Source organism: Aythya ferina, assembly GCF_964211825.1.
Source record: "Aythya ferina genome assembly, chromosome: 5".
In the NCBI taxonomy this organism is placed as follows: Eukaryota; Metazoa; Chordata; class Aves; order Anseriformes; family Anatidae; genus Aythya; species Aythya ferina.
Window position 1 is genome coordinate 10,993,765 of NC_140301.1, and position 25,312 is coordinate 11,019,076.

At 42.1% G+C, this 25,312-nt stretch overlaps 1 protein-coding gene across 5 annotated transcripts in view; it reads right to left on the reverse strand.

Annotated features, from left to right (window-relative positions):
* NELL1 (neural EGFL like 1) overlaps nt 1-25,312 on the reverse strand; it is a 287,963-nt gene that overhangs the window by 256,364 nt on the left and 6,287 nt on the right. For all 5 annotated transcript variants that reach the window (XM_084520793.1, XM_084520792.1, XM_084520790.1 and 2 more), the window contains exon 3: nt 4,805-4,955. In XM_084520793.1, the coding sequence (XP_084376919.1) occupies nt 4,805-4,955 (151 nt within the window). The remainder of the gene's footprint in view (nt 1-4,804; nt 4,956-25,312) is intronic.

The window sequence follows — 25,312 nt, forward strand, 5'->3', positions numbered from 1 at the left end:
TTCTATCTACTCCTCTACAGTCTGAGAAGCTGTTCACAGTGTAACTGGGAGGAAATAATTTATTAGGAAGTCTCACCCATCTCCCCTCCCCACCCAAAACTGACTTCCTAGAAATAAAAATATTTCACTCCCAGCCTAACACATTTATCATCATCCCTCAGAATATTTACACCAATACATCTGCCTGTTACGTACCGAAGGGCCAAATTCTCCACTCCATCGCACTATAGCAGTACAATTAGCTTGCAAGTTTACAAATATCTGACATGACAAAGATTCTGAAGGTCAGTTCCTAAGCATAGGTTCATGTTAAAAAAAAAAATAAAAGAATAAAAAAGAATTAAAGGAATAAAAACAAACACAAAAAGTTTTTAGTGCTCCCTATAAGACAATCATAGAAACATTTATTTCATACTTCGCTCTCTAGTTCTGTAATGGGGAGGGGGGACTCTATACTCAGAAAACCCTTCAGAAATAATAACACCACACATGGACAGAAAGTTAGTATTGATAAACATAAAGCAAAGAGAGAAGAAAGACCCAGGACATACACACAAAATAGTACAACAAAGGTTTTTTGTTTTGTTTTCTTCAAGCTTCTTTAGTCCACTGACAAAAGCAACAATAGTTTCTGTGGGAAGACAAGGGGGGAAATAAACTAAGTTCCGATCAAGACTCAGGGACTTTAAAAAATGTATATAACAAGACCTTGAGGAGAAGGTCAATAAGAGTTTTATTTTATTTCTCATGAGTAACTCCTGGGCAATGGCTCTTTACTCGCTTACTAGTTTATTTTCACTCACTCTGCATAACAATGTCCAACTTCTCTGCTTTTCACAAAAATAAAACCAACGGTTATGAAGAACATCTTTCTTTGGAGGGCAGCTTGTTACAGAGCAAGTAAATACCTGACAGGTTACTTTAAAGAAGTCAAAAGGGAATTTTGTCTGATGAAAGGTTAGAAAACCTGATTCAGAGTTATTGCCTCCCACGTCACAACCAGAAAACAGCTTGGCTGCCAGCTGCCACCTCATGGATAACCTTCAGTTAAGACTGTTTCCTCTTGCTTCCTTTCAGGCGAGTACCAGAACCACAGGGCATGTGTATTTGTTCTACCCATCTGATTTGAGAACGTTCAGATCTGTACGATAGCAAAAAAAAAAAAAAAAAAAAAAAAAAAAAAAAAAAAAGTATTCTGGACTCAAACCTTCCTGATACCTTAAGGCATAAAAGGCTTAGGACATGAGTAGTAGTTTCTCCAACACACAACAAAACCCATCAAAATATCATGATTGAAAACTTAGGCAGTAAATCATTTGAAAATGTCATAAGCCAGTCAGCGGGATGGCCAGTAACACAGACCCCTGCTCACTGTTCTCATTGGGTGCCTCACCCATTCTTTCCAAGCACCAAAACTCTTCATTTTGTACATTCTTGGTGTCTTCTAAGTAAACAAATGCTTTATTTGCCCACTCAGTCATCCGATATTAAATGAAAAGTTTATAGCTTTTTTTTATTGTTGTTATTTTATTACTAGTATTTGTGGCAAAAATTTTCACAGCTGCAAGAAAAAAAAAATATTACAGAAGCCAATTCTTTTTAAATTGTGCCCCCGAGAGGTCAAGAAATCATAGTCAGCTCCTCCGGTGACAGCCAGGACAGCACTAGCCTGGGTAACTGAGCATCCTTGGCAGATCTCTCCAGAGACCCATCTCGGACAGCAGTAGGATGGAGCTATGACTACGCCTCCAGTCCAGGGAGTAAACAGCTCAGAGGAAACGCTGACTCCCATTTAAGTTATGTTATGGGGCTTTGGACCATGCAAGACCAAAGCATGTAAGGAGCAAAGATACAACTTCAGGTGAAACTGTACTAAATCACTACTCAAATAAGGACTTAAATGGGTGGGTTTTCAAGTATCTCAATGGCCTTTTCCAAGCTTGTCGGTGGTTCAAAGAATCAAAAGCTGTGATCAAAACATCTCACTGAGATCTTCAAGAAAGAACAAGCTAGCATAGTTATCCAACAAAGATAACAGTTTCTGCATCCCCAAGTAACATGTTTCTACATCTTGTATTACATTTTGTCCTTTGAAATTTAGAAAAAAAATATATAATCTGCAGATTTTCACTTTGTATTCCAGATAACTAGTACAGTCTGCACATACTAACAGACTGTTCAATTAGACTTAATCTGTTAATTAAGCTTTCCATTTCCCAAGCTGTATATTAATACATTTGGATCATGAAAACAAAATCTTTATCATCAAGCTGATTCAACAAGATAAAATATTAACAAAGACACATATATCATCTTCTATGCAATATAAATCCTGTCCATCAAAGGATCATATAAATTAACAACTATCTCTAAATGTTGAGAGATACCCACTTAGTGTAACAAAACAGCTTATCCGAATGACTGACTTCGAGGAAAGGTGTTTTCATCTTACTTTAATACCTTTTACATTCAATTTCTGTATGTTATTTGTAAAGATTTAGGATCCATTTACCTACGTATTTCTAAAACGCCGTAGATATCTTGGTTTCAAAGTTCCATGCTATTTATGAAGAACAAACTCCTGCTAATATGCACTACAGAAAGGCAAGAAGTTTTCTCTTGTACCTTATGGTGATTATCTCCACTCCGAACATCATGTAAAACAGCCTTCTGAACTAATTATGCTGGCACATGTAACTTAGATTTTATATATATATATATATATGTATAAAACAGGTTTTACTCCATGAAATATTTATGCCAACTACTAAACCTGTGTGCGTAAAAAAGGTCTTGCATAAGATATGAACTCCTGTACCAACAACTAACACAGCTGCTCCCGTTATTCAGGTCTTGTTGACCTCCTGCGTGTCCTGTAGTCTCAAACTTTTAATTGTGCAATTTGGGGTATACTAGTAAATTGAAAACCCCTATGCCATAAACTACAGTATTTCCTATTTTGTACATCAGAGGAAAGTTATTGGATTTTTCATGGTCAAAAACTATACTGGTTAGGTAATAAGATAGCCTTATATTTGTTCTCACAGGCCTTAATCACACTGAAATATAACAATCTTTTTTTGTGTGTTTTTTTATAAACTAATCTCTTTGTACTGTCTATGTTCACAGACGCACAGAAGGATGAAAAAAGCTTTAAAAAGAGTGTGAACAGATAATCAAAATAATTATAAAAATCAGTAATTTTGATTGAGCAACAGTAATTTAAATAGAGCAACAATTTTTAAAAAGGTTTACCAGCGTGTCAGGGGCCTGTGCACATTTCAGTTCACACATGAGGCTGAAGTCTAGAGTGACCTGAGCGGCTGGTGCACCCAAAAATATAAAAACAACAACAAGCTGAACGTTCTGCCATTACATTATTATTATGTAAGCAGGGTACTCTTCAGCAGTGCCCCCAATCTTTGCTCTCTACTTCATCTTTTCCAGTGTTAAAAAGCTTTTTCCCCCATTTTCTTCCACTTTATTAATTTTTGTCATGTCAGACCTACATGTCTGGAAGCACTATCCTTATCAAGGTCCAAGTAGCAACTTAAGACACTGGGGAAAGAAACAACGAGCCTGTTTTAAGTGATACGCACTCAGTCTGGGAAAGACGGATAATTGCAGTAATCCATCTGACTTTCAGAATGTAGCAGCAGCCATTAGCAATGCTGGCCGTGTCTGTTCTGACCATTACATAGAACTACACAGACTTAAAACTACTTTGGCTCCTGCATACAAGTACAAAGATTTAAGTGAGCCTCGCATCCAATTCTTCAACTACACATAGTTTTAAATGGATGCCTATTAATACGAAATACTAGAGATAACCTCAGGGCCAAGGACATCAGCAGTGCATTTTATTCAATCAAGATTACTCCTGCATAGTGCATCTCTCTACCAGCCGCTGTCTCTGACCGCCAAGAGAAAGAAGTTAAGCAGCTAAAGTCAGTAGAGGCCATATCTAAAAACTATGTGCCTTGCATTGTATAATATTGCCTGTCTAGAATGACCTTGGATTGACGAGTACATGTGTGTGTCCCCAAACGTAACACAGTATCAATGGCTATCCTCAGTGTACTCTTTCTTAAATGAAAAATGGGGGAAAAAAATATCTGTTAATATGGCAAACTGATCTTTCCCAAGTTAGAAGTTCAAGACAGCAGGAGACTATTTGACATAACACACAGTTTGAAACATCAAAACATCAGAGAAATCATTATGACCTATAATAATAGAAGGTATAATTTTGTTGTTTTTTGTTGTTGTTGTTTTTAAACAAACTGATGTCTGCCATTATAACAGCTAATGAAAATGACCTCTTCTTTTTCTCCAACACTGACAATAAAAAAAAAAATATGAAATAAGAATATATTGGAATATATTGTATTCATGCCAGGAAGAAAACATACACATCACCATATGGAAGCACAGGTTTGAAATATAGCATAAGAGCTGAATTTCAAAAACAGCAAACATATTATTTTAAAACATTTTTAAAAACAGTGAAACATGAGAATGCAAGTTTAACTTTTATGAAAAAGCAAACTCCAGAGTGCACATGATAAATAGGAGAAATTGCATTATGAGGTTTGCAATTTCCAAAATGCATGTTGTCTACGCAACGTGGTTTTGATCTTGAAAAACAGAAGAAAAAAAAAACTAGGAAGTTGCAAATTACATCAAGAGGCTTTAATTTACATGTCAGATTATAAACCCACCATTTCAACACAGTCACAACGGAGTACTGAGCATTCAGCACCTTTTAGACTGCAACTACTAGAGAGAAATAATTTCCTCTTACCTGTGCTCTAACTCACGGATGGACAGTATAACTCCAGAAGTCGATGCCTTCTGTTGCAGAGTGGCCAGAAACGTGAACTCGCTTTTATTCCGAAAGAGCTGAATTAACTTCTCACTCACATGGGGCGCTGCATGGATTTCTCTTTCTATATCTAAGAATTTTATTAAAAAATAAATAAATAAATAAAAGGGGAGGAGAGTGGCAACAACAGTCCAGTAGAAATGCTAAGTCAGAAAGATTCAGATTACATTTTTCATTTTGCCATCGACATATTTCATTTTTGAGAGTCACCTACCACACACCACCATTGCAGTTGTTTAGTGCAAAAACCCCAATGTCGCCTCCGTCAGCATTCCCGCTTGTCACTTTGACAAGTTCACAACTGGTCAGCTACTGATTTTCTGACAATTTTTAACGGGATGCTGAACCATTTGTGTCTGCTGTGAGCAGATTAAGTTGTTGTAAAGAAGGTGTGCTGCAGTCAGATAAATGGGCTCCTAAACTCTGAGAAATCTCAGGTGCTGCCTCTCCCAGCACAATTCACTAAGCTCCAGTTTCAGTTTTTACCACCAAGCCCGTTACCATCTTTCCATCGTACATCAGAGGAAACCTGTCCTTGCACTGTGTAAGGCAGAGATGTATTATTGCTAATAATGCTATATGGCTGAGCTTCTCCCCAAGAAATAAATACAAGACACGCTTGCAATCTGCTACCGTTTCAGGGATTTCTCAGTTTAAACAAGCAAAGCGTGACAGCTCATGCAATATTTATTAAACTACAGTCTGACCGGGCAGATCCAGAAATATTTCAGTCTCACTAACCCTGCTGATGTCCAAGCGGCAGCATGCCTTCTCATATTTGATGTTCTAAGATTTAAACGCACTGTCTCCCAACACATTCATTTTTATTTCATCCTTTTATTTGCAACGTACCATCACCACCACTGATGATTAATGACAAAAAGGAGGAATCACAGCATTTCAACCTTCCCACCCCTTGCCTTGTTTTGCATGCTGGGCCTTTGTCACACGTTTGCGAGACCTGTGCCACTCGCAGTTCCTGGATGTCACAATCAATTAGAAGCCCAGTGAGCTTCCTTCAGAAAGGTTTACTTTGAAGCCAGAAATGCCAACACAGATTCTCAGCTGGTAGAAAACCATATAACTCTACTGAATCCTGAGAATCTGGCCCAGCATGAATGCCATAACACACAAAGGAGTGACGAGATTTACAATTCAGAATTCCACTGCAGGAGAAGAAAAAAAAAAAAAAAAAAGTATCATTAAATGAGGCTTTGCAGACCGAAAGAGGAGAGACTGGCTTGCAAACTGCCTGAAACTCAGAAATACAGACTACTGGGGGAATGCCATGGACTGAAACCAAACTCCAAGGAAAAAGTATTCAAGCATGTTTTGTAATTGGATGTCTCCACTTCTTCCGCACAGCTTACAGCCCTTCAAATGAGCCTACGCACTCAGAATCCGTAACACACTTGTGCTTTGAGAAGTTCACCTCTGAAAAGTACTGCAAATTAGACATCAAAAATCACCAGTCATCATTTAAAAATCTTTGCCAGAGGCTCAAATTCACCTGATAAATAAATATAAGGTCCACTTTACAGCATCAAGCTATTCGTCTCTCCAATGCCACTTGTATCATAAGAGGACAAAGCTTCAGAGAACAGAAATAGTTTCCACTGCCATCATAAAGGGGAACAGAAGAAGAAAGTATCCAGCACAAAAGAGCAGATTTTGCATTCACCTAACAAGATTTCATTAACCGTGTCGTTATCCTCACCTACCTTACCTAGCAGATGTTATTAGTGGTCATAAATACTCCCTAGTCCTCTTTGTAACAGCTGGCAGGAGACACAGAACTGTGTCTCATAAATCAGGAAGTGTTCCCCTATTACACTGAATCGATAAGCATACTCCCTACCCCACTAACTTAACTCACACTTTTGGCTGCAAATGACTCCGACAAGTAAAAACGCACAGCCAGCCGGCTGTCTACACAGACAGAAAACCAAGTACCGAGGTGCAACTGAGACTTGGAGATAGAATTTCCAAATGCTGAGAGCTGAGGAAAGTTCTTCTTGTTTTGAATGTTAAGAACCTTTATAACTTACAAAATCTTGGTTTTTGTTTTTGTTTTTCCTTTATTTTATTTTCCATATTTCATAAGAAATATGATTTGAAATTCTCAAAAAAAAAAAAAAAATCACATGAAAACATAGGCAGTGCTGTCAGTGGAACATACATGTAAAAAATTCAGTCAAGCCTTGGGAAAAATCCAGCATTTTCTCATCACAAAGGGACCAAGTCATACAGCCACATCCCCTCATCTATCCACCCAACCTTCTGCAAAAAGCCTAGGGCTCCTTAGTCAGAATCACCACTGAATAACCAAAGCACTGACTACTCCAGTTAGAAACATACTTCGAAATAGCACGTTATATTCTACACCAGTTCACAGTCCTGAACACAGCATAAATACACCTTACATTAGCCCTCTGTTGGTTAAAATCAGTATATGCCATAGATATGAAATCATCAAGAATCTTGGGTTCAAACCACTAACTAGCAAACATTACTTAGGTCCTGATTTGCAACACTATTCTGATATAATCCATAAGAAGGCTGTTATTTAACTAGGCTTTTTAAAAATAACATGTTTCTAAATCCAGTGCTACTCAATTTGAGTAGCTCTACTCATTGCCAGGCTAAGGAGGTCCCAGTGCACGGGACCATCCCCTCACTGGAGAGCCAAAAACCACACTTGCAGGGGTAGAAACCCCAGCACAGATGATTTCACCATAAGGAAACCTAAGTAACTGCAACAAGGGGGGTTCCCCAACAATTCTGCAGTGATGTGGCAGATGCAACGCAATAGCTGGTGTTTGGATTTGTGAGCACAGGAGCCCACAGAGGTTTGCAAGGAAGCAGAAATCTGCTTCCATGGGGCATTATGGAGGTGATGGACTGCTGGGGTCCCAAGCGCATTCCAGGGCTTGCAGCCTGGAGCTGTACGAGGCTTCATCGAAGACAGTGCCCAGGCAGCTCCACATCGGCCTCCGTCTCCTGCCCCATGAGACAGCCCCCAGGCACCTCTCTGGCAGTGCTACACCACCTCCGGGTATGTCACCGTGCTGTGTTCTGATTGATTTCTGCAGAAAGCACCACACTCATGAACTGGGAGTATGATCCACTTGGAGTAAGAGCTTTCTATTTGCAAGTTGACTTTCATGCTTTTAAAAAAATAATAACAACAACACTACCACCCTGAGAAAGGATACACCTCCTCACTGCAGGTGCCTGAGGGGGAAAATACATTTTATGCTGTCTATAAAAATAACTGTCTGCTTGTAATGAAATGCCGTATTTCCTACATAATATAGAACAATATAGGTTTATACAGTAATCTTCGGTGAAACACCGCTTCATGCTTGAATGATAATACAATCTCAGCAATAAATAATATAAATAAATAAAAGTAGATACGACTTTCATATGCCCTTCTATGTGATTATATTTTCTTAATCTGAAATACTGACTGTCTGGAGGGTTTTTTTAAACATAGTAGAACGCTTCTAAAAGAAAACAGGCAAGAAAACAAATGCAATCTTACACAGTTATTTTAAAGTTCAACAGATACAAATCACCCAGAGCACCAAGTAAACTTTCTACCTTCAGCAAAACAGAGAAGCAGAAGATGCCCCTATGACAAAGACAGCGCACATTCCCTGTTTGGTTTCATACCTTCCCCCCCGCCATGCAAACCACAGGTCCAGGAAAGAAGCACCAAACACAAAGCAACAGCACAGCGTGCCAGGAGAGCCAACCCAGCTACGCCTAGCACCTCCCTGCAGGTTCCATCCCCAGGGACACAGCTGTGCCTCCCCAGCTGCCTGGTGCCCTACAAGCTGGCTCAGCCCCAACCTAGTCCTACCCGGGCCAGAAGGAACCAGGGCAGGATCCAACACTGGGACTGGGGCTGGGATCAGCTGAGGCAGTCGCCAGCCCCCTGCTGCATGGCAGCAAGATCCCACGCTCAGCCACCTCTCTGAATCAGACACGGGTCACTCCAGTTCCCGTTATTTAACTACTCAGGATTGAGTAATTGAGTAAGAAATCAGCTTGTATCTTTCTGTGGGCTTCCACTGTTCTACATAGCACCAGCTCAGGGAACTAAGAATTAAATCCTCAGACTTCTGTCACTCGTAGCTTCGATTGAGTTAGAGGCCTCAAGTGAGAGAGATGGAGATGCTGGCTCCAGCTCCACTGGAAACAGAGCAAAAAAAACAACACCCCAAAGAAGCTGACAAAAGGAGTCAGAGAAAGAAAAAAAATGATGCAAAGAAAATAGGCAAAGTTATTGCCAAACTTACTTGGATGTCACTGTCAATAATCTATGGTATGAAGGCGAAGGGAATTATGTGACCATTTAGGCTGGAGTTTTAAGTAATGAAAAGTATACATCTGTTCTTGCAAACTGAATCCCAATCCATCCGAGAAACCATTACTCTTTACTAAATGTTTCCTTTAGAGAAAAATACTGAAATTCAGTTCTAAACCAGATCATATTTTCTGAAACAATAGCTATGTTTCAGCAGTAACTAGTCTGCTTGAATACTTTTTTCTTTTACTTCCTTACTTTGGTAGGGAAAGCAAAACATAGTGCTTTATTGCTAACTTCAATCATTTCAAAGCTATTTGTTTAAATACGCTTTCAAAATAGCTTTTGCACAGTCACACCAGCCAAGCAAGTAGAAATTAACCCTACAACAGAGAATCCAGATCTTAGTGATAGCCATTAGAGAGCTGAATATTGCAGCATATTGGCTTTTACCTTGCTATGGGCAAAACACAGTAAGACTTAAACCTCCACATGAAGGAGAAAAAAAAAAAAAGTGATAATTTTTTAAGACACCAGCTTTCCAAATATGGAACAGCATAGAAATGGGATCCGAAACAAGTGTAGGCCGTCTCCAGAAGTTGCCCAGGATGGAAACACAAGACAGGGTCACAAAACCCTTCTCAACCAAGGCAGGAGCTTCATCAAAGCTTCCATGTCCGAACAGGATCCAGTGCACAGACTCCTTTCTGCACATCAGTCCACACAACTCTTCTTTCTAACAAATGGTCAAAAACAAAAACAAAACAAACAAACCACCCCCGCATACTACTGGTGACAAAGCTCCTGATGCCCACTGCTTCCTGTTCCTCTAAAACCTCTCCTCGATCCAGACAGGCCACAAACTGATCCAGAAGTTTACAGAAGGATGCTAACAGCAGCCACAAGGATCCTGCCCAGGAAGAAGTCATTTCACTGCCAAGCAGGAAGATGCTTCAGGTAGTTGTCCTTCCCTGCCTAGCAAGGGCAAAATGCAGTTCTCGCTAGACAGCACCTTTTTTTCTTTTTTTTTTTTTTTTTCGAAGCTGCAGGAGGAAGATTCACACCACTTCTCCTCACATGCCAACAGAAGGCAAGACTTGGCAATATGCTCCTGTCACGGGAACAGGCAGAGAGGCACGAATCCCTCAGAGCACCTTGGAAGCTCAATTCAGCTATCGCTGCTGGGGCCCGAGACAGAGCCCCTGGCTGCACAGCAGCGTGCCTGGCTGTCACCTGAGTGCAGAGCCAGCAGCACAACTGCTGCTCACCCGCACTGCTTCCAAGGCAGGGGAGGAAAACAGACATGCACTTGTGTGCAGGCTTGTGGTGCTTGCTGAGCAGGCACCGTGCTGCTCCCCAGGGACCCCTGCCAGCTACCCTGAGAGGGGTCAAAAATCCCCTCCCTGCTCTTCAAAACTATGCTGGAAGAAGGCAGGATGTTTTCTCAGCAGCACCTCTTTACTTCTAGGTGTTCCCAGCAGCACGAAAAGTCATTCTAAATGCTCTACTCGCTTCTGCCTTGCTAGCTCCACTCAGAGTCAGTAATAAACAGTAGGAAATTATGTTCAACAGCACAGCTTTCTAAATTATGATTATTCATTATAAATCACTTTTTACATGTTGCTTCCAACACTGTTTCTCAAGAATAAGATCCATCTGCAGTGAAATGCTTGGTGATTTTAAAATGCAAACCTCCTACAGAGATGATGTCTCATTTTAATTATTGTTTCGGTTTAATGGGTTTTCATTAAATTAGAGGATGGAGCAATTACCAGGGTGAATAGCTAATGTTACAAAAGGTAAGTTCCCATGACTATACAGCAAAAACAGTTCTGCTAAAGAAGGTGGGAAAACAGCATAATTCAAAGTAAACTCTCCTTTTGCATGATGCAAAACTACCCTGGCAATAAGTGTTCATATATTGCTGTCATGGTGATGTACATTTGTAAACTACTTTATGACTAGGTCTCACCTAACAACATTCATCTAGCATCTGAAGTTATATAGCTATTCCATTCTTTTTGAAAAGCTACTGCAAACTCAGTTCTAAAAGTCAGATTTTTGAGTGGCTACGGAAATCAGGGACTGCTTATCAATTCACCATTTCTTCCCCAATTTAGTTGATTTAGGAGCTTCATGTTGGACTCTTCACTTCCTGAAAGCTGGCCCAACTTGAGCACTGGCTAGAATGACCATGCTCCAGTTCATAAGGCAGTTGTCAGAAAGTCTAAGTCTCTTGTTTGTTTTATCAGCATTTCAAACTGAACCAGGGAAACTGAGCACTCCGCAGCAAGCAGAGCACCAGATACTGCACAAGACTTGGAAATGAATACATGCCATGAGAGAAGGCAGCCACCTGCTTCCTCAAGTCCCAGCCAAAACAAGGTCCTCTAGGGGACAGAGAAAGCAGGGCAGCAGAGAGCAGTAGCAAAGCCTACACGGCAGGGGCTGCCCTCTTCTGCTACCTATGGGCTTCCTATCTCCCGGGTCCTTGTCTTCCCACCCAGACAGACCAAACAACCAAGGCAAGTGCTGGAGTTGTCTCAGTGGCGACAGACGCATGAGCAGGAGGCCTGGGCACGTGCATCACATAGCAACTGACACCATGTTCAGACCACGTGGCTCGTACAGAGCAAAAGCAGACAACCTGAGTGAGCCAAATGGCTTTGCCTCAGGCTTCCTGCCATGAAGAGCCATGCTGTTCAATGTGCGGAGCGCTACACATCACCTGTTGCTCAGGCAGCCCCTTTCCCTTGGTTCCTTTTAAGCAGCTACTGGGCTCAGGCTCGCCTTAGCAAGTTGGCTCAGCTGTGTCCTCGAGGGACTCGTGCTGAAATCAAGACTATTTACAAATGGATGATCCCTTAAATTAACTGCTTATTCCGGTGCTGGTAGAAATGCTCCAGAAGTTATGCTACTGCTTACAGCACATCATCTGCTCTTAAATCATGTGAGTTAATCAAATTACATGCCTTGTTAGTTAATTAGTGCAGGAGTCACTGATTGTAACTTCTTTTCCACTGTTTATCTATATTAGCTAGCACGTCACATCAGTGTGACTATAAAGGTAAAGGTTGCTATTTTCAAATTTGAAAATAACCACGTTTAAACAAAAAAAAGTAAGGATTACAGTAGCAATCCCATCATGAGGAGAAGTCTGAACAGAGCCAGCAGCACTGTCTGCAATGTTAGCATGAAGGAGCAGTAATTCCTAAGACTCATTACCGAAACGCTGGCTGTTTTGCAGAAGCACCGTCCATTTCAGGGATTTATTTCAGAGTATGTTAAATGCTAATGCCACACAAGACAATGAGCCACCTAAAAATACTGTTCCTGTTCTGACTTCGCGCAAAAGCAAACCCAGCAGTTTTTACTCCACTTCCACAAAACTCTTCCAGATAAGCTCAAAATCACAGTCCCAGCAAATCAGAAATGATTTTTTAAAAATGCAAACACATAACTGAACTTGACAAAACATATTCTTCAGCCACATTTAGAACAAGTTTACATCTAACTGAAAACAGTATCAGAAGGTGAGGAGCATCTAGAACCAAAAATCAGACACAGAAGGTACGTTTTACAAATAACTGCAGCTTGGACCACCTTACTCCCACTATAACCCTTAGCACATTTCTAACCTGGAAACAAACCTCAGCTTTGTCAATAGACTGTACAGAGAACGATCTATTTGTATTTTTAAGCTGTATGTAATAATTCTGATTTCTCATTTAGTACTCTTCTTTCTTTGAGGTGATAATGCTGCTCATGCTTTGTGACAAGGTATTAAAAAGAAATAGTATCAAGCACGCCTGCTTTAAGGCTCCGAAGTTTAACAGGAATGTGAGAGGCACTGGTAACCCAGAGCCTGGATATTCAAAGGAATTTTAAGTACCAGATCCCAGAGAAGCAGGAGAGACCAAAATGCCTAAATTATTTTGGCTGTGCTGAAAATCCCAGTCTAGCTCAGCAGGGCCACAAAGAAAGCAGAATTCGCCTCCCTGCTGAAGACTTGCGTTCTTAAAGACACACTTCAAAACACCAGAATTCAGTAGTTCGTCAACAGGGAAGCTTCAGCAACCTCTGACTCAGTTTCTTCACGTGCAAAGAGAGATTACAATGCTTAATGCTGCTTACGGCAGCTAACAGACCTGCCTACACCTACCCAGAGCTCCCGATTTCCAGTCCATATCACAAGAATAATCCAACTTGAGGCAATGAAATTATCCGTAAAGTTCAAAGTAAACATATGCTGATGCATGCTCATGGTTCAAAAATTCCTGTGATATGACTCTAAGCAGTTGTTTAATTACTTTTAAAACATTTAGCTCATTTATTACTCAAATCTTATGTTTTTTGTTTCCTTATTCTCTCTCTGCAATTTGTACAAACACTAACCCAATGCGTTTCATGAATTAATTTTCCCTTCTGTTTTCTTTACCTCAGAAAAATCACTTCCACGGTATTGCTAAAGAAAATTAAATCCTGGGTGTCTGCTTTATTTATTAACTGCGTGATAATAACATGGGGCATAGTACATTTGTCAAAGCCCCTCTCTACTGAAGTATAATTTCAGCTGTCAGCCTCTTTACAATTATGTTTATATTCAACACTCTAGCTGTCTTTGTTTCTTGGAACACATATAAGCACACATTTATATATTCTCCCCAAATCTGTCTAAATTCCACCTCTGTGAAGTGTTCCACACAACCCCCCAAGAAGGAATCGTAGCCATAGCTAACATACTTAGTCATTCTCCACAAGTTTTATATGAATTATTTGAGAGATTTAAGAATTTTCAAAAATGTCACAATAATAACTGTTTTATCTTTTTACACCATAATTATGATTTGGAGCATTGCTTTTCTTATTTCATCCAAGCCTACCACAACTCATGAATAAAATATGACAACTTTGATAGCATCCATCGCTGTGGGTTCATCCGTAACAGCAAACGTGCTTGGGGTACTAACAGCTCCCTTTTGCTCCATAAGCCTTTGTTTCTGAAAATAAGCTTTTATTTAAATAGAACCACCACATGTGTCCCCCTTTTTTTGCATTTCTTGCCGTTAGCAATAACACCAGCAATAATGTTTACTTTTTTTTTTAATGACTACATTTTGAAACAATTAGGATGGCATAAAGCTAGAAAAGCTGAATATCCCATCTGAAAGCTGGTACTCACAAGACATCAAAAAGCATTAAAAGCACTGCCGGCATCAGAGAACAAAAGGCTAACACAGAGGACTGTGACTTTTAAATTTGTGGGCAATGCTATTAAAAAAAAAATAAAATAAAAAAAAAAGAAACTTTTTTTCCTGGCTTCATAATTAATTACAGTGAAGCAAACCTAAATAACTTCCCCTATTTTCATAAGATTACTGTAACCAATACCACACAGCAGAGCCCTGCTCCCTCAGCTTGTCAGTAGAGTCCTTTGAAAGGAAGACTTGAGATAAAGTGTAGTACGTGAGGTTTCCAAATCATCGACATTTACTAAATTATTCTCTAGATGTCACGTTTTAAGGCTGTGCTGCTTCATTTTCTAAACAGCATGATGAATATCTGTGGAGACCTCCACAGACCAAGAAAAACCATGACACACACGCATAAAGCCCACTCTCCTCCCACACATCTTGGCTTGGTTATTATCCCTACTCCCAAGAACAGGCTCTAAAATTTCAATATCGTTATGCACAACGAGCCAAAGCAGAGAGACAGAAGCAGAGGCAGGTCTGTGTGCCATCTGTAGATGGCCTTTCGTCACAGAAACAATGAGCATTTAACCTCTGAGATTTGGTTTTATGCTTGTTGCACTCTGAGAGTCTTTGCTGCCTAATGGGTTACAAAATACAAAAAGAAAAAGAAAAGAGAGGGGGGTGATGGGGAGCAAGAAACACAACAAAGCTTTACAACAGAAACTTGTCTGCTGCAGGAGGTGCCTCTTCCCACTGATGCCAAGTGGAAAACTCACAGCTTCAAACAGAGGCGTCACCCGGATGCTCAGGGGGGGCTTGGGCTCAGGAAAGTAATCCTATGCTACTTTTTCCTATTTATGGCATGGAGGATCAATGAGAGACACAGCTGTAACTACGTACAAGAAACACTATCAAGCAGGGTGGGAGGATGGGGGACAAGAAGACTGCTATGTGACATTTTGGGGAAGCAAGAACACCAGCACTCAGCCACAGGGTTTATTGGGTTTATTGTCAAATACCACAGTCACATCAGTGATCACAGATCCCTCTGTTGTCAGAACCACAGAATCAGCTCTCTCATTTTAGCAGGTACACAGCCTACATAACTACTGATTTAGATGAGTGTTTCAGTGGACACCAGGTGCCAAAAGCACTTCTTGTCCGTTTATTATTAAAAAAAAAATCTAATGTTCCGCATTTTATATCATTGAATAGGCTACAAAATGCAAGGCAATCACATGATATAATGCCACAGACCAGCACAGTTTGATATGATTACTTCACACCATTTATGTGGCAAAAATGAAAAATAAGAGGAAAAAAACGTCCCCCTCGTGTCATTTATACACCCACACTGCAGGTGGCAAGATTAATCTAAAATTTGGCATAGAAGGAGTAGGTTGAGGCCTCAAGTAGCATCTAATTTTTATTCTTGATAGGTAGTTGAAGGCAGCAGGGTTTTTCACCACAGGAAGTGGTCCATGCCTGGCTCTTGCATTTAGTCTGATTGTATCTGCCTTTGTGTACCTTTTTAAGGCACAAAATCTTAAACAATCATCACCATCATCATTACATTCATCTGACAGTAATTTTAAATAGCATCACGTCTTTCCAGGCAAAAGATGTAGCTCTGCTTAGAAGTAATTTAATCAAGCAGAACAAGCGTAAATACTCCTCTCAAATAGGTATTAATAAATTTCCATTAAAATTGTTTTGAAAATTAGAAGTCCCCTCCTGGGGACAAAAGCACCCATAAAGGGCCACTTGCCTCCATGGCCTGCAGCGAGAACCCAGTTCTTCAGCACTGCTTTTCCCTCCCTCTGCGTTTTGAGAAGCGTTCATTCCACAGAGCCAAGCACCGCTCTATGTCCTCTCCTTTAACCCAGCACCCATCCAGCAGCCCAAACCTGCAGCGTCAGGCCGTGGCACGGGCTTGCCCTGAGCTCAGGCAGGATTCCCCCCGAAAGGGATACTCGGCACTGTGCAGGACTCGCTCCAAGGAGCAGGCTCAGCTCTGGCACCGCAGCTCCCCAGGGCTGTGGCTGGCACTCAAGCCTGCACTGTACGATATTTCAGAATGCCATCCTTCCTCTGGTTTAACCCTCCTTTTCTCAACAAGTAGTTAATAAAACCTGATTGCATGCAGAATGATAAGACTTAAGAGTATCAGCTCACCAAAATCCTCTGCAGAAGAGAGACAATTTTTGTTGTGTTTCCCTTCTGATAAAGGTAGAAGAAACTCAGACTGTTATTCTTTATCTAAATTGATTTACTTCCATTTTAAGGACCTAGATGGTCATGCCGTGGGGAAGCATGCGGCACTTACTGGCAAAATCACAAACTAATTTCTCTAGCCCCCTCTCTGCCCACTGAAGAGTAGAGACCTTTTGTTTTCTTTCTGCTTATCTTCATTACAGGACTTTGTCAACAGGTTGCCAGAAGCATTTGAGGCTTTTAGCATACTACAGAAATACTGAAGTGCTTCTCCCACATCCCCCTTTGTACTTACCACAGTGGCAATGAAGATAGACAAGCAGCACAATTATTGTCTCCCAGGAAAGCAAAAATAACTGCCAAGGACAGAGTCAATGTGTGCTCAGAATTCTTTCCTAATCATTATAGACATGATGGGAAACCCAAAAAATGTCAAGTAACAGAAGGCAGCATGACAACATTCAGGATAGGAAAAAAAATTGGAAATTGGTCACTGTAATTCAGTGCAACTAAGTTTCTGTTTTAATTCATACTTACCTTTTTTTTTTTTTTTTTTTTTTTTGAGGGGGGGGATACTCAACAAGAAATTTTGCAAGGATTTACAATTGTATCTTCAGATCAGTATGTTGGATTCGTTTTCCTCCTAGACAACGCTCTATCATAATTCAAATTTAAACAACAGTGGAAACAGCGAACGCTGGATGGGTATATATGAGTATTCTAAAAACTACTTCTGGGCACTGACAAAGTTAACAGTAGTTTATCTATCTTCAGAGCCTCAGAGCACTGTTCGATAATTATGTCTCAAGTGACCTTTAATTTCTTCCACTGGAGATGATTCATTTCACTCATTCCCACCCAGCTCGCTGTATTTTGACTCCAGTCATTTCCTTCTGATGGAAAGGGTCAGTTTTACACAAGATAAAAAACCACTTTGACTAATTATTTCATTGCCACATAAAAAAAAAAAAAAAATACACTGCATATACAAAACACATTAAAAGATTAGCTATATTAAAAGAACAAATATGAACGAGAAGTTAGAAGGCTGTAAGCTTTCAAGTCTCCGATGGACACCTAGCTCAGCCCTCCAGAGGTACGCGTTACAGTACCACTTTCAATTGCAGGATCACATGCTGCTTTCCTGAGGGTCCCCCTGCCTCAGTCGGGGCACAAAGAACAAAGAACAAACGATACCTGTGTGACAAACAAGGATTTGATGTTTTATTTTTACTATTCGAGGCAGACCTTGAACAGTAAATCCACCAAGCTCAAATCCTTCTCTGAAGACAAAACAGAGCATGACCAAGTTAATTATTCCAGTGCAGTATCTGAAACTCGACAATTAATTAATTCTTTTCACACCAGTGTTGTTAGAGCAAAGGGTATTAGTACCTCAGCTTTACAGGTGAACAACCCAAGCAGAGTAAAATTAAGGTTCCAAGTCATTAATTAAGTACACATTATCCTAGCTTTATCCTCCAAAAACATTTGTTAAAAATTAGCACGTCACAGACACCCTACAGCACTGCCAAATCCGAGCTTCCAGTGCTTGTTCCCTGTTACGCTGCCCTAATGCTGTCTCTGCTGTAAACAAACCTTTACCCAAGTCTCACACATCCAGCCTGAGACCTCAGCCCTCAGGTTTCTCATTCAGGCACGAGCCCCTCACCTCTGTCCAGGCTGCTTCTCCCCACCACTGCCTATGGTTCCCCTCACCATGTTCTTCATCCCTGCACCAGGCTCCCTTCCCCTCAGCTCAGCGTCCTTGTACCGTCCTTGTCACTGCTCTGCCCGGCCGTCACCAGTTTGCTTCTTGGCCTCAAGCTCCTCACCACAGCTGCTTCTCTCCTCTCCCCTCCATCTCCCAGTTTGAGTCCCAGTCTCCTTGCCCTGCCTGTCACAGTTAATCTCATCTGACTGCTGCTCACCACCCACCTCCCAGCACCAGCCTGCGTCCCTCGCCAGCTCTCAGAGGAGCCGGTTCACCCCAGCTGCATTATCGTCTCTACACACCCAGTCCTCGCCCCGAAATTCCCAGACTGATTTCCCTCTCTTTTCAAGCTTTCACAGAGGTCTGGAAAGGAAGGGTGGAAAGCTGGAGAGCAACCACGATCCCTAAAAGAGATCGAGTCCTCCCTCTCTGTCCTGACAGCCACAAGCCGCACTTTGCTCCGTCACCCTCAGGCACAGCCAGCCCAGCTGCTCTGCAGGAACAGCGGCGTGCAGAGCCACCAAGGAGCAATGTACACCCAGCCACACAAACCATCTGGCTCTTGTATTTAGCCACTGAAAACCTCTGGTATTTATTTCACCTCTTATTTTATCAGTTCTTTACAGCACAGCTTTGACAAAGAGCTGAAAGCGGAGGGAACTCTCCAGCAGCTCTGAAGGAAACGTTACTGCGGGATGAGGGCAAGACGCTGGCTTACATACTGTTTTTACATACAAATAGAAAAGATTTTTATTTTTACCATAGCAGACCTTCCCTCCTGAGGTTCCTTTAACTCTAGACATGGGAATCACAACAAACCTGAGGTAAAATCCAAAATCCACACCTCCCCAGTCAAAACTGGCATTGACCGACACAACAGGGCGCAGAAGAGAGAAAAACACCTCACCGCCCACCTTCAAATAAAAAATAAAGAAAGAAAGAAAGAAAAACTCCACAAGTTTGAGGAGCTTTCAGAGTTTCCATGGAGATATACCTGTGCCAGAGGTGAGTGCTGAGGGGCTGGCAGCAGAGGGGCTGCAGGGCGTCTCTGAGGAGACGCAGCCGGTTCCGGAAGGTTCTGGACGTTCCGAGGGTCCCACTCAGCCCCTCAATCACATAAATGGTGCCCTGGGGAAAGCGTGCTGAAGAAAAGGCAAAAACCCACATGCATGAGGGGTGCCACGAGCAAATGACCACACAGGCACTCAGCTATGAGCTGAGGCAATGGATGGGCTCTACTTGATTTTTAAAAAAAAGTTAAAAAAAAAAAAAAAAGTTTCTTGCCTTTCCACACGTGCAAGGGTGCCTGTGTGCTTTGGAGAGCTCTCCTGAGCACAGGAGGGAGGGATGCAGCAGGGAGAAGCCTCTGGAGGCTCAGGACCAGTGCTGCCCCAAACCTCTGCAGCACCCCAGCGAGGCAGGATGCCTCAGGCACCACCATGCGAGGAAGCAGCGACAGAGCTGCTCTGCCTCACCAGAGCTGAAGGCAGGATCAAGACTGAGCCAGCCATGGTGTGCCCTCCCTGCTTCTTCTGAAAGATTTCGGCTTTGTAAAAACAATATCACTTACACTTCGCATTTGCTATAAACATACTGGAGAGATCACCAAAACCAATGACCCTGGTTGATTGTCTTACATATAGAGGGACAAACACCCTCAACTCTAAAATTAAACTTCATCTCTCCCACTCAATACAATCCTCCGTGCTGTCCACCCCAGGAAGAGCAATTGCACATTTCCTCCCTGAGCCATTATCTGCTGCCTTTCATGCAGTCCCTGGCTCTTTTCTGAGCTTCACAGCCTGAACACCTTGCACATCACACTGGCAACACTGAGCTTCAATGCCTGGTGTGGAACAAAGCCTCAGCTGAAGGGCACAGCCCACAGGCTCAGGTGAGAAGACACACACACACACTGATGAACCAAGGCAGCAGCCTACCTACTCTCCTGACCCTTGAATGGGGTCTGGAAACACCTCCACTCTCTGAGCATGTCATTAGCAATTCAAGGAGGAAGGTATCTAAAAATCAGAATCCATAACATCCTGAGAGCAAACACCTATGAAGAGCATGGAAGTGCAAGGGAGCCTGCCAGAAGGCACCTCTTAACCCCCAAGGCTGCAGCTTTGCTCTCTCTTTTGGCCTGAAGCAGGACAGCCCTCTCATTTCAGAAACTAATCAAGATTCACTCTTTTCTCACAAAAAGATTAACCTTTCTTTGTTCTTCAAGATACTTGTTATTCTTTCACCTTTCCTGTCAGAGCCGTGACTGTACAGAAAAAAACAGCAGTCACCAGTAAAGTGGGAAGAAGGAGCGCAACCAAACCCTGTGCTGCAGGAGATGCAGGCTGGATGTTTACCTTACAAATCCAGCAGTTGTTTAATAATAATAATAATTAAAAAAAATAAATAAAATAATAAAAAAAAAAAGAAAGAAACAGACAAGGGAGAAAGGACTATATATAGGTAGACTTTGGACAGTTCTTGGTGGTCTAAGTTGCCAAGTGCTACACGTAGTATACATAGTAAAAAGATAGTTCCTAATTTAAAGGTAAAAAATACTGCCGGATTGTGAAGAAGGGGAACAAGAAAACCTTAATAAACTTCTTGTGGGAATTGCTTTATAAGTAAAGGCTTTAAGCCTCTATCAGTTCAAAAGAGATGCTGAGGGAAGAAGAATTAAAAAGAAATGTGCACAGCTGACAGGTTATAAAAGGAATAAAATTTTACTTCCACAAGAAGAGAGCACTGAACAAAAGTCACTGCTTAAGATAATCACATAATGTAACAGTTAGGCTGAAGTCTGGGCTCACTGCCTAGGAGCAGAATGACCAGTCCAACACCAACTCCTGCCTGATTTATAACTAAAGCCTTTCTCTGCCACTGAACTTAAGGTTCCGTTGAGGTTTCCACCTACAGGTGCAAAACAAGCCCTGCTTCTCTGCTACCTGAAACAGAGCATGGGATGGAGTTCCACTATGCAGGCCATTGTTCAGCCTGCTTCTTAGAATCATAGAATATCCTGAGTTGGAAGGGACCCTTAAGGATCATCAAGTCCAACTCTTGACACCGCACAGGTCTACCCAAAAGTTCAGACCATGTGACTAAGTGCACAGTCCAATCTCTTCTTAAATTCAGACAGGCTCGGTGCAGTGACCACTTCCCTGGGGAGCCTGTTCCAGTGTGCAACCACCCTCTCTGTGAAGAACCCCCTCCTGACGTCAAGCCTAAATTTCCCCTGCCTCAGCTTAACCCTGTTCCCGCGGGTCCTGTCACTGGTGTTAATGGAGAAAAGGTCTCCTGCCTCTCGACTCCCCCTTACGAGGAAGTTGTAGACTGTGATGAGGTCTCCCCTCAGCCTCCTCTTCTCCAGGCTGAACAGGCCCAGTGACCTCAGCCGTTCTTCGTACGTCTTCCCCTCCAGGCCTTTCACCATCTTCGTAGCCCTCCTCTGGACACTCTCCAACAGTTTCATGTCCTTTTTATATGCCCAGAACTGCACACAGTACTCGAGGTGAGGCCGCACCAGCGCAGAGTAGAGCGGGACAATCACCTCCCTTGACCTACTAGCGATGCCGTGCTTGATGCACCCCAGGACACGGTTGGCCCTCCTGGCTGCCAGGGCACACTGCTGGCTCATATTCAACTTGCTGTCTACCACGACCCCCAGATCCCTCTCTTCTAGGCTGCTCTCCAGCGTCTCATCGCCCAGTCTGTACGTGCAGCCAGGGTTTCCCCGTCCCAGGTGCAGGACCCGGCACTTGCTCTTATTGAACTTCATGCGGTTGGTGATCGCCCAGCTCTCCAACCTATCCAGATCCCTCTGCAAGGCCTTTCCGCCCTCATTCGAGTCCACAACTCCTCCAAGTTTGGTGTCATCAGCAAACTTGCTCAAAATACCTTCTATTCATACATCCAGATCGTTTATAAAAATATTGAAAAGTACCGGCCCTAAAATGGAGCCTTGAGGGACCCCACTGGTGACCACCCGCCAGCTTGACGTAGCCCCATTTACCATAACCCTTTGGGCCCTGCCCGTTAGCCAATTGCTCACCCATCGTATGATGTTTTTATTCAGCTGTATGGTGGACATTTTGTCCAGTAGGATCCTATGGGAAACCGTGTCAAAAGCCTTGCTGAAGTCCAAAAAAATCACATCAGCTGGTTTCCCTTGGTCCACCATACGGGTGATCTTATCATAAAAGGAAATCAGGTTAGTTAGGCAGGACCTACCCTTCACAAACCCATGCTGGCTGGGACCAATGACTGCTTTGTCCCCCAGGTGCGCCTCAATAAGTTCAAGAACCAACTTCTCCATGATTTTACCAGGCACTGACGTGAGACTGACAGGCCTGTAATTGCTAGGGTCTTCTTTCTGACATACTTTCTTGACATACTAAAATGTATACCGCGGTCCTGTTTGAGGAAATTCAGTATCTTCTTGTGACGTTGGAAAGATAGCATTCACAAATGTTTTTATGCAGTGTTTGTAAGACATTATCACAATGCATTATCATGTGGATGAACAACATTTTCAATATATTTCTTTAAGGTAGATTTCCAGCCCACCCCCGTAACTGGTTCCCTGAATTCTTTCGGTTTCCAGCTGGAGGTGAGGAGATGTAGGGTTGGACACCGGGACTGTGGGAGCACCTTTCCCAAGAGCACTCTAGTCACAAGTCTTCACTCACTCTCCTTTGTCCCTTGCTGGTGGGACAACCCATCTGGACAGAAGGATTTTTTTCCCACTCCTTCCGTAAAATTAATGATAAATAAGACCAGAATTTTAGGGATCTTATGAGTTAGACCATTTTCAGAGTTGCAACTGTGAGTTAGATAACGACATTTCATCTAATTCTCACTGTCAGCACTCAGACAGTTTTGTTCAGCGTTTGTATTTTTGTGTGTTGTTTTTTTTATTATTATTATTATTATTCCCTCACCCCCATTTCACAGAGAATGGAAGTGAAACACAAATAATTGAACTGATCAATCAAAAATCCAGCTGAAATACTCTAATAATCGAAGATAAAGCCCAACAGGATCACCCAGATGATTGCACTTAATTACAGGTTTCTATGCTTTTCTGAATTAGGAACAGACTTGCTTGTCCAAAGGCAACCCACAACTCTCAATTGGCACTTTGGTTCTATCATGCTGTCACACAATTTGCAACGGAGCTGAATTTGATTCTTTGCCTGTAAAACTGTTTTACATGGAAATCTGAGTCTCAGCTCTTACTACCAATATTATTATCAAATCAGAATACTTCACTGAGGTCACCTTGGACTGAAATTGCCAACCTTCCAGGGAAAAGAGTCCTTCTACATTTTCTCTACTATCAATCAAATCACGAGGTACTCCCCAGAATCTTTTTTAACAAACAAATCGCTTCCTTTAACAGAGCTAACATCACAGATTTAAAAAAAAAAAAAAAAAAAAAAAAAAGTCAATAAAATTAAGTTTCACTTTCTCCTGTGCCTTTCTTTCTTCCCATCATCTTTTTTTTTTTTTTGGGGGGGGGGGGGGAAGGGGGGGAGGGCTCTAAACACAACTCAGAGAGTGCCCAAAACTCATAAAGCTTTCAGCATCAAAAAGCTCAATTCACAGAAAAAACATTGCCTAGGAAAACAATTCACACTGACACTACAGCAGTATGCAGAACTGTCTGAGTGGGGGTAAAATTACCATTTCTCTCCCTCACAGATATAGACTTCCAGGGATGCACAAAGCAACACACTCAGTTTGAACAGCTCTAGTAAAGTCATTTTAGAAAACACATCTTACAAGACAAAGCGTTCCTTGGGGAGCCTTTGTGTAAGCTCAGAGCCCCATTACGTTGCTGTAAGGACATGGCAAAAGAAAGGGGGGGGCAAAACTGCCCCCATGGAAGCTGCACGCCGAAGAACACCCTCATGAAATCTTCTTTTCTTTTCCTAAACCAGGAAATCCCGAGTGGTGAAAGCACACAAGTGAAGAGGTCTCCTGCCACGGCTCCCTGTTCAGCAATCAGCCTGCCAGGTGAGGCGAGACCTCCCCTGCCCAGAGCCCCAGAGGTGATGCTGGAGCAGCAAGGCACAGCACTCACCGACTACTGGCATGTGATAAGAACTGATCAAAGCAAAGCTCTGCGGAAAGAAAGGGCTGCCTCTTTGACACTGGAGCAGCAGGTCCAAGAGGATATAGACATCTCTGAACGAAGTGCTAACTTCCAGTCTTTCCTCTCCCCGGGACTGTCGCCTTGTTGGGATTTTTGTGAACTTCTACAGGAAAAAGTATGATTCCTTCTACCTGAGACATAGCAGTTGTCCACACATCCCTCTGGGTTCTGTACTGGTTTTACTGTATGGGAAAATACGAATCAAAATTAAGTGTCTCCCGGTTCCAGGCAAAGGCCTGGCACACAGCCCAACTGTAGCTGTGAAGTCACCTGTTACTAAAAGGGAATTCATACAGCTGCCGACATACTGCTGACATTTAACAAATAAGAGATACGAACAAGAAGGGAAGCAGCCAACAGGCAGCCTCAGACTTCCATCCTGCCTGACAGCAGTAGAAAAAGATCCCTCACAGACCTCTCTCAGGATGGAGTAATTCTCCAAAGGTCTCCGGTCTTCTCCTAGCCCAAGGGCTTAAGTGAAGATGGTAACTTTCCCAAATCATCTTCCAAGAAGCTGTGTACGAGAGGCAATATCCAAGCATAGGGCTATTTCTGTGTGCATTTACAAGGATAATTTGTTTGGGGAATTAGAAAACAACTTTACTTACTTACTTACATATATTCACTTCATATTGTGAACTTCTGTTTAGTGCTTCTGTGTACATCTATCTTTGGATTTATCTGCTCACGTGAACTTTACAAGCTGTATGTTTTTTACACTAGTCTTCAGGTTCGTAAACTACAGATGCAATTTTTCAAGGGAAAAAACAAAAGAATAAGAATAAGCATAACATCTCCACCTCTAGCCTTTCAAAACTACTTTCAGTAT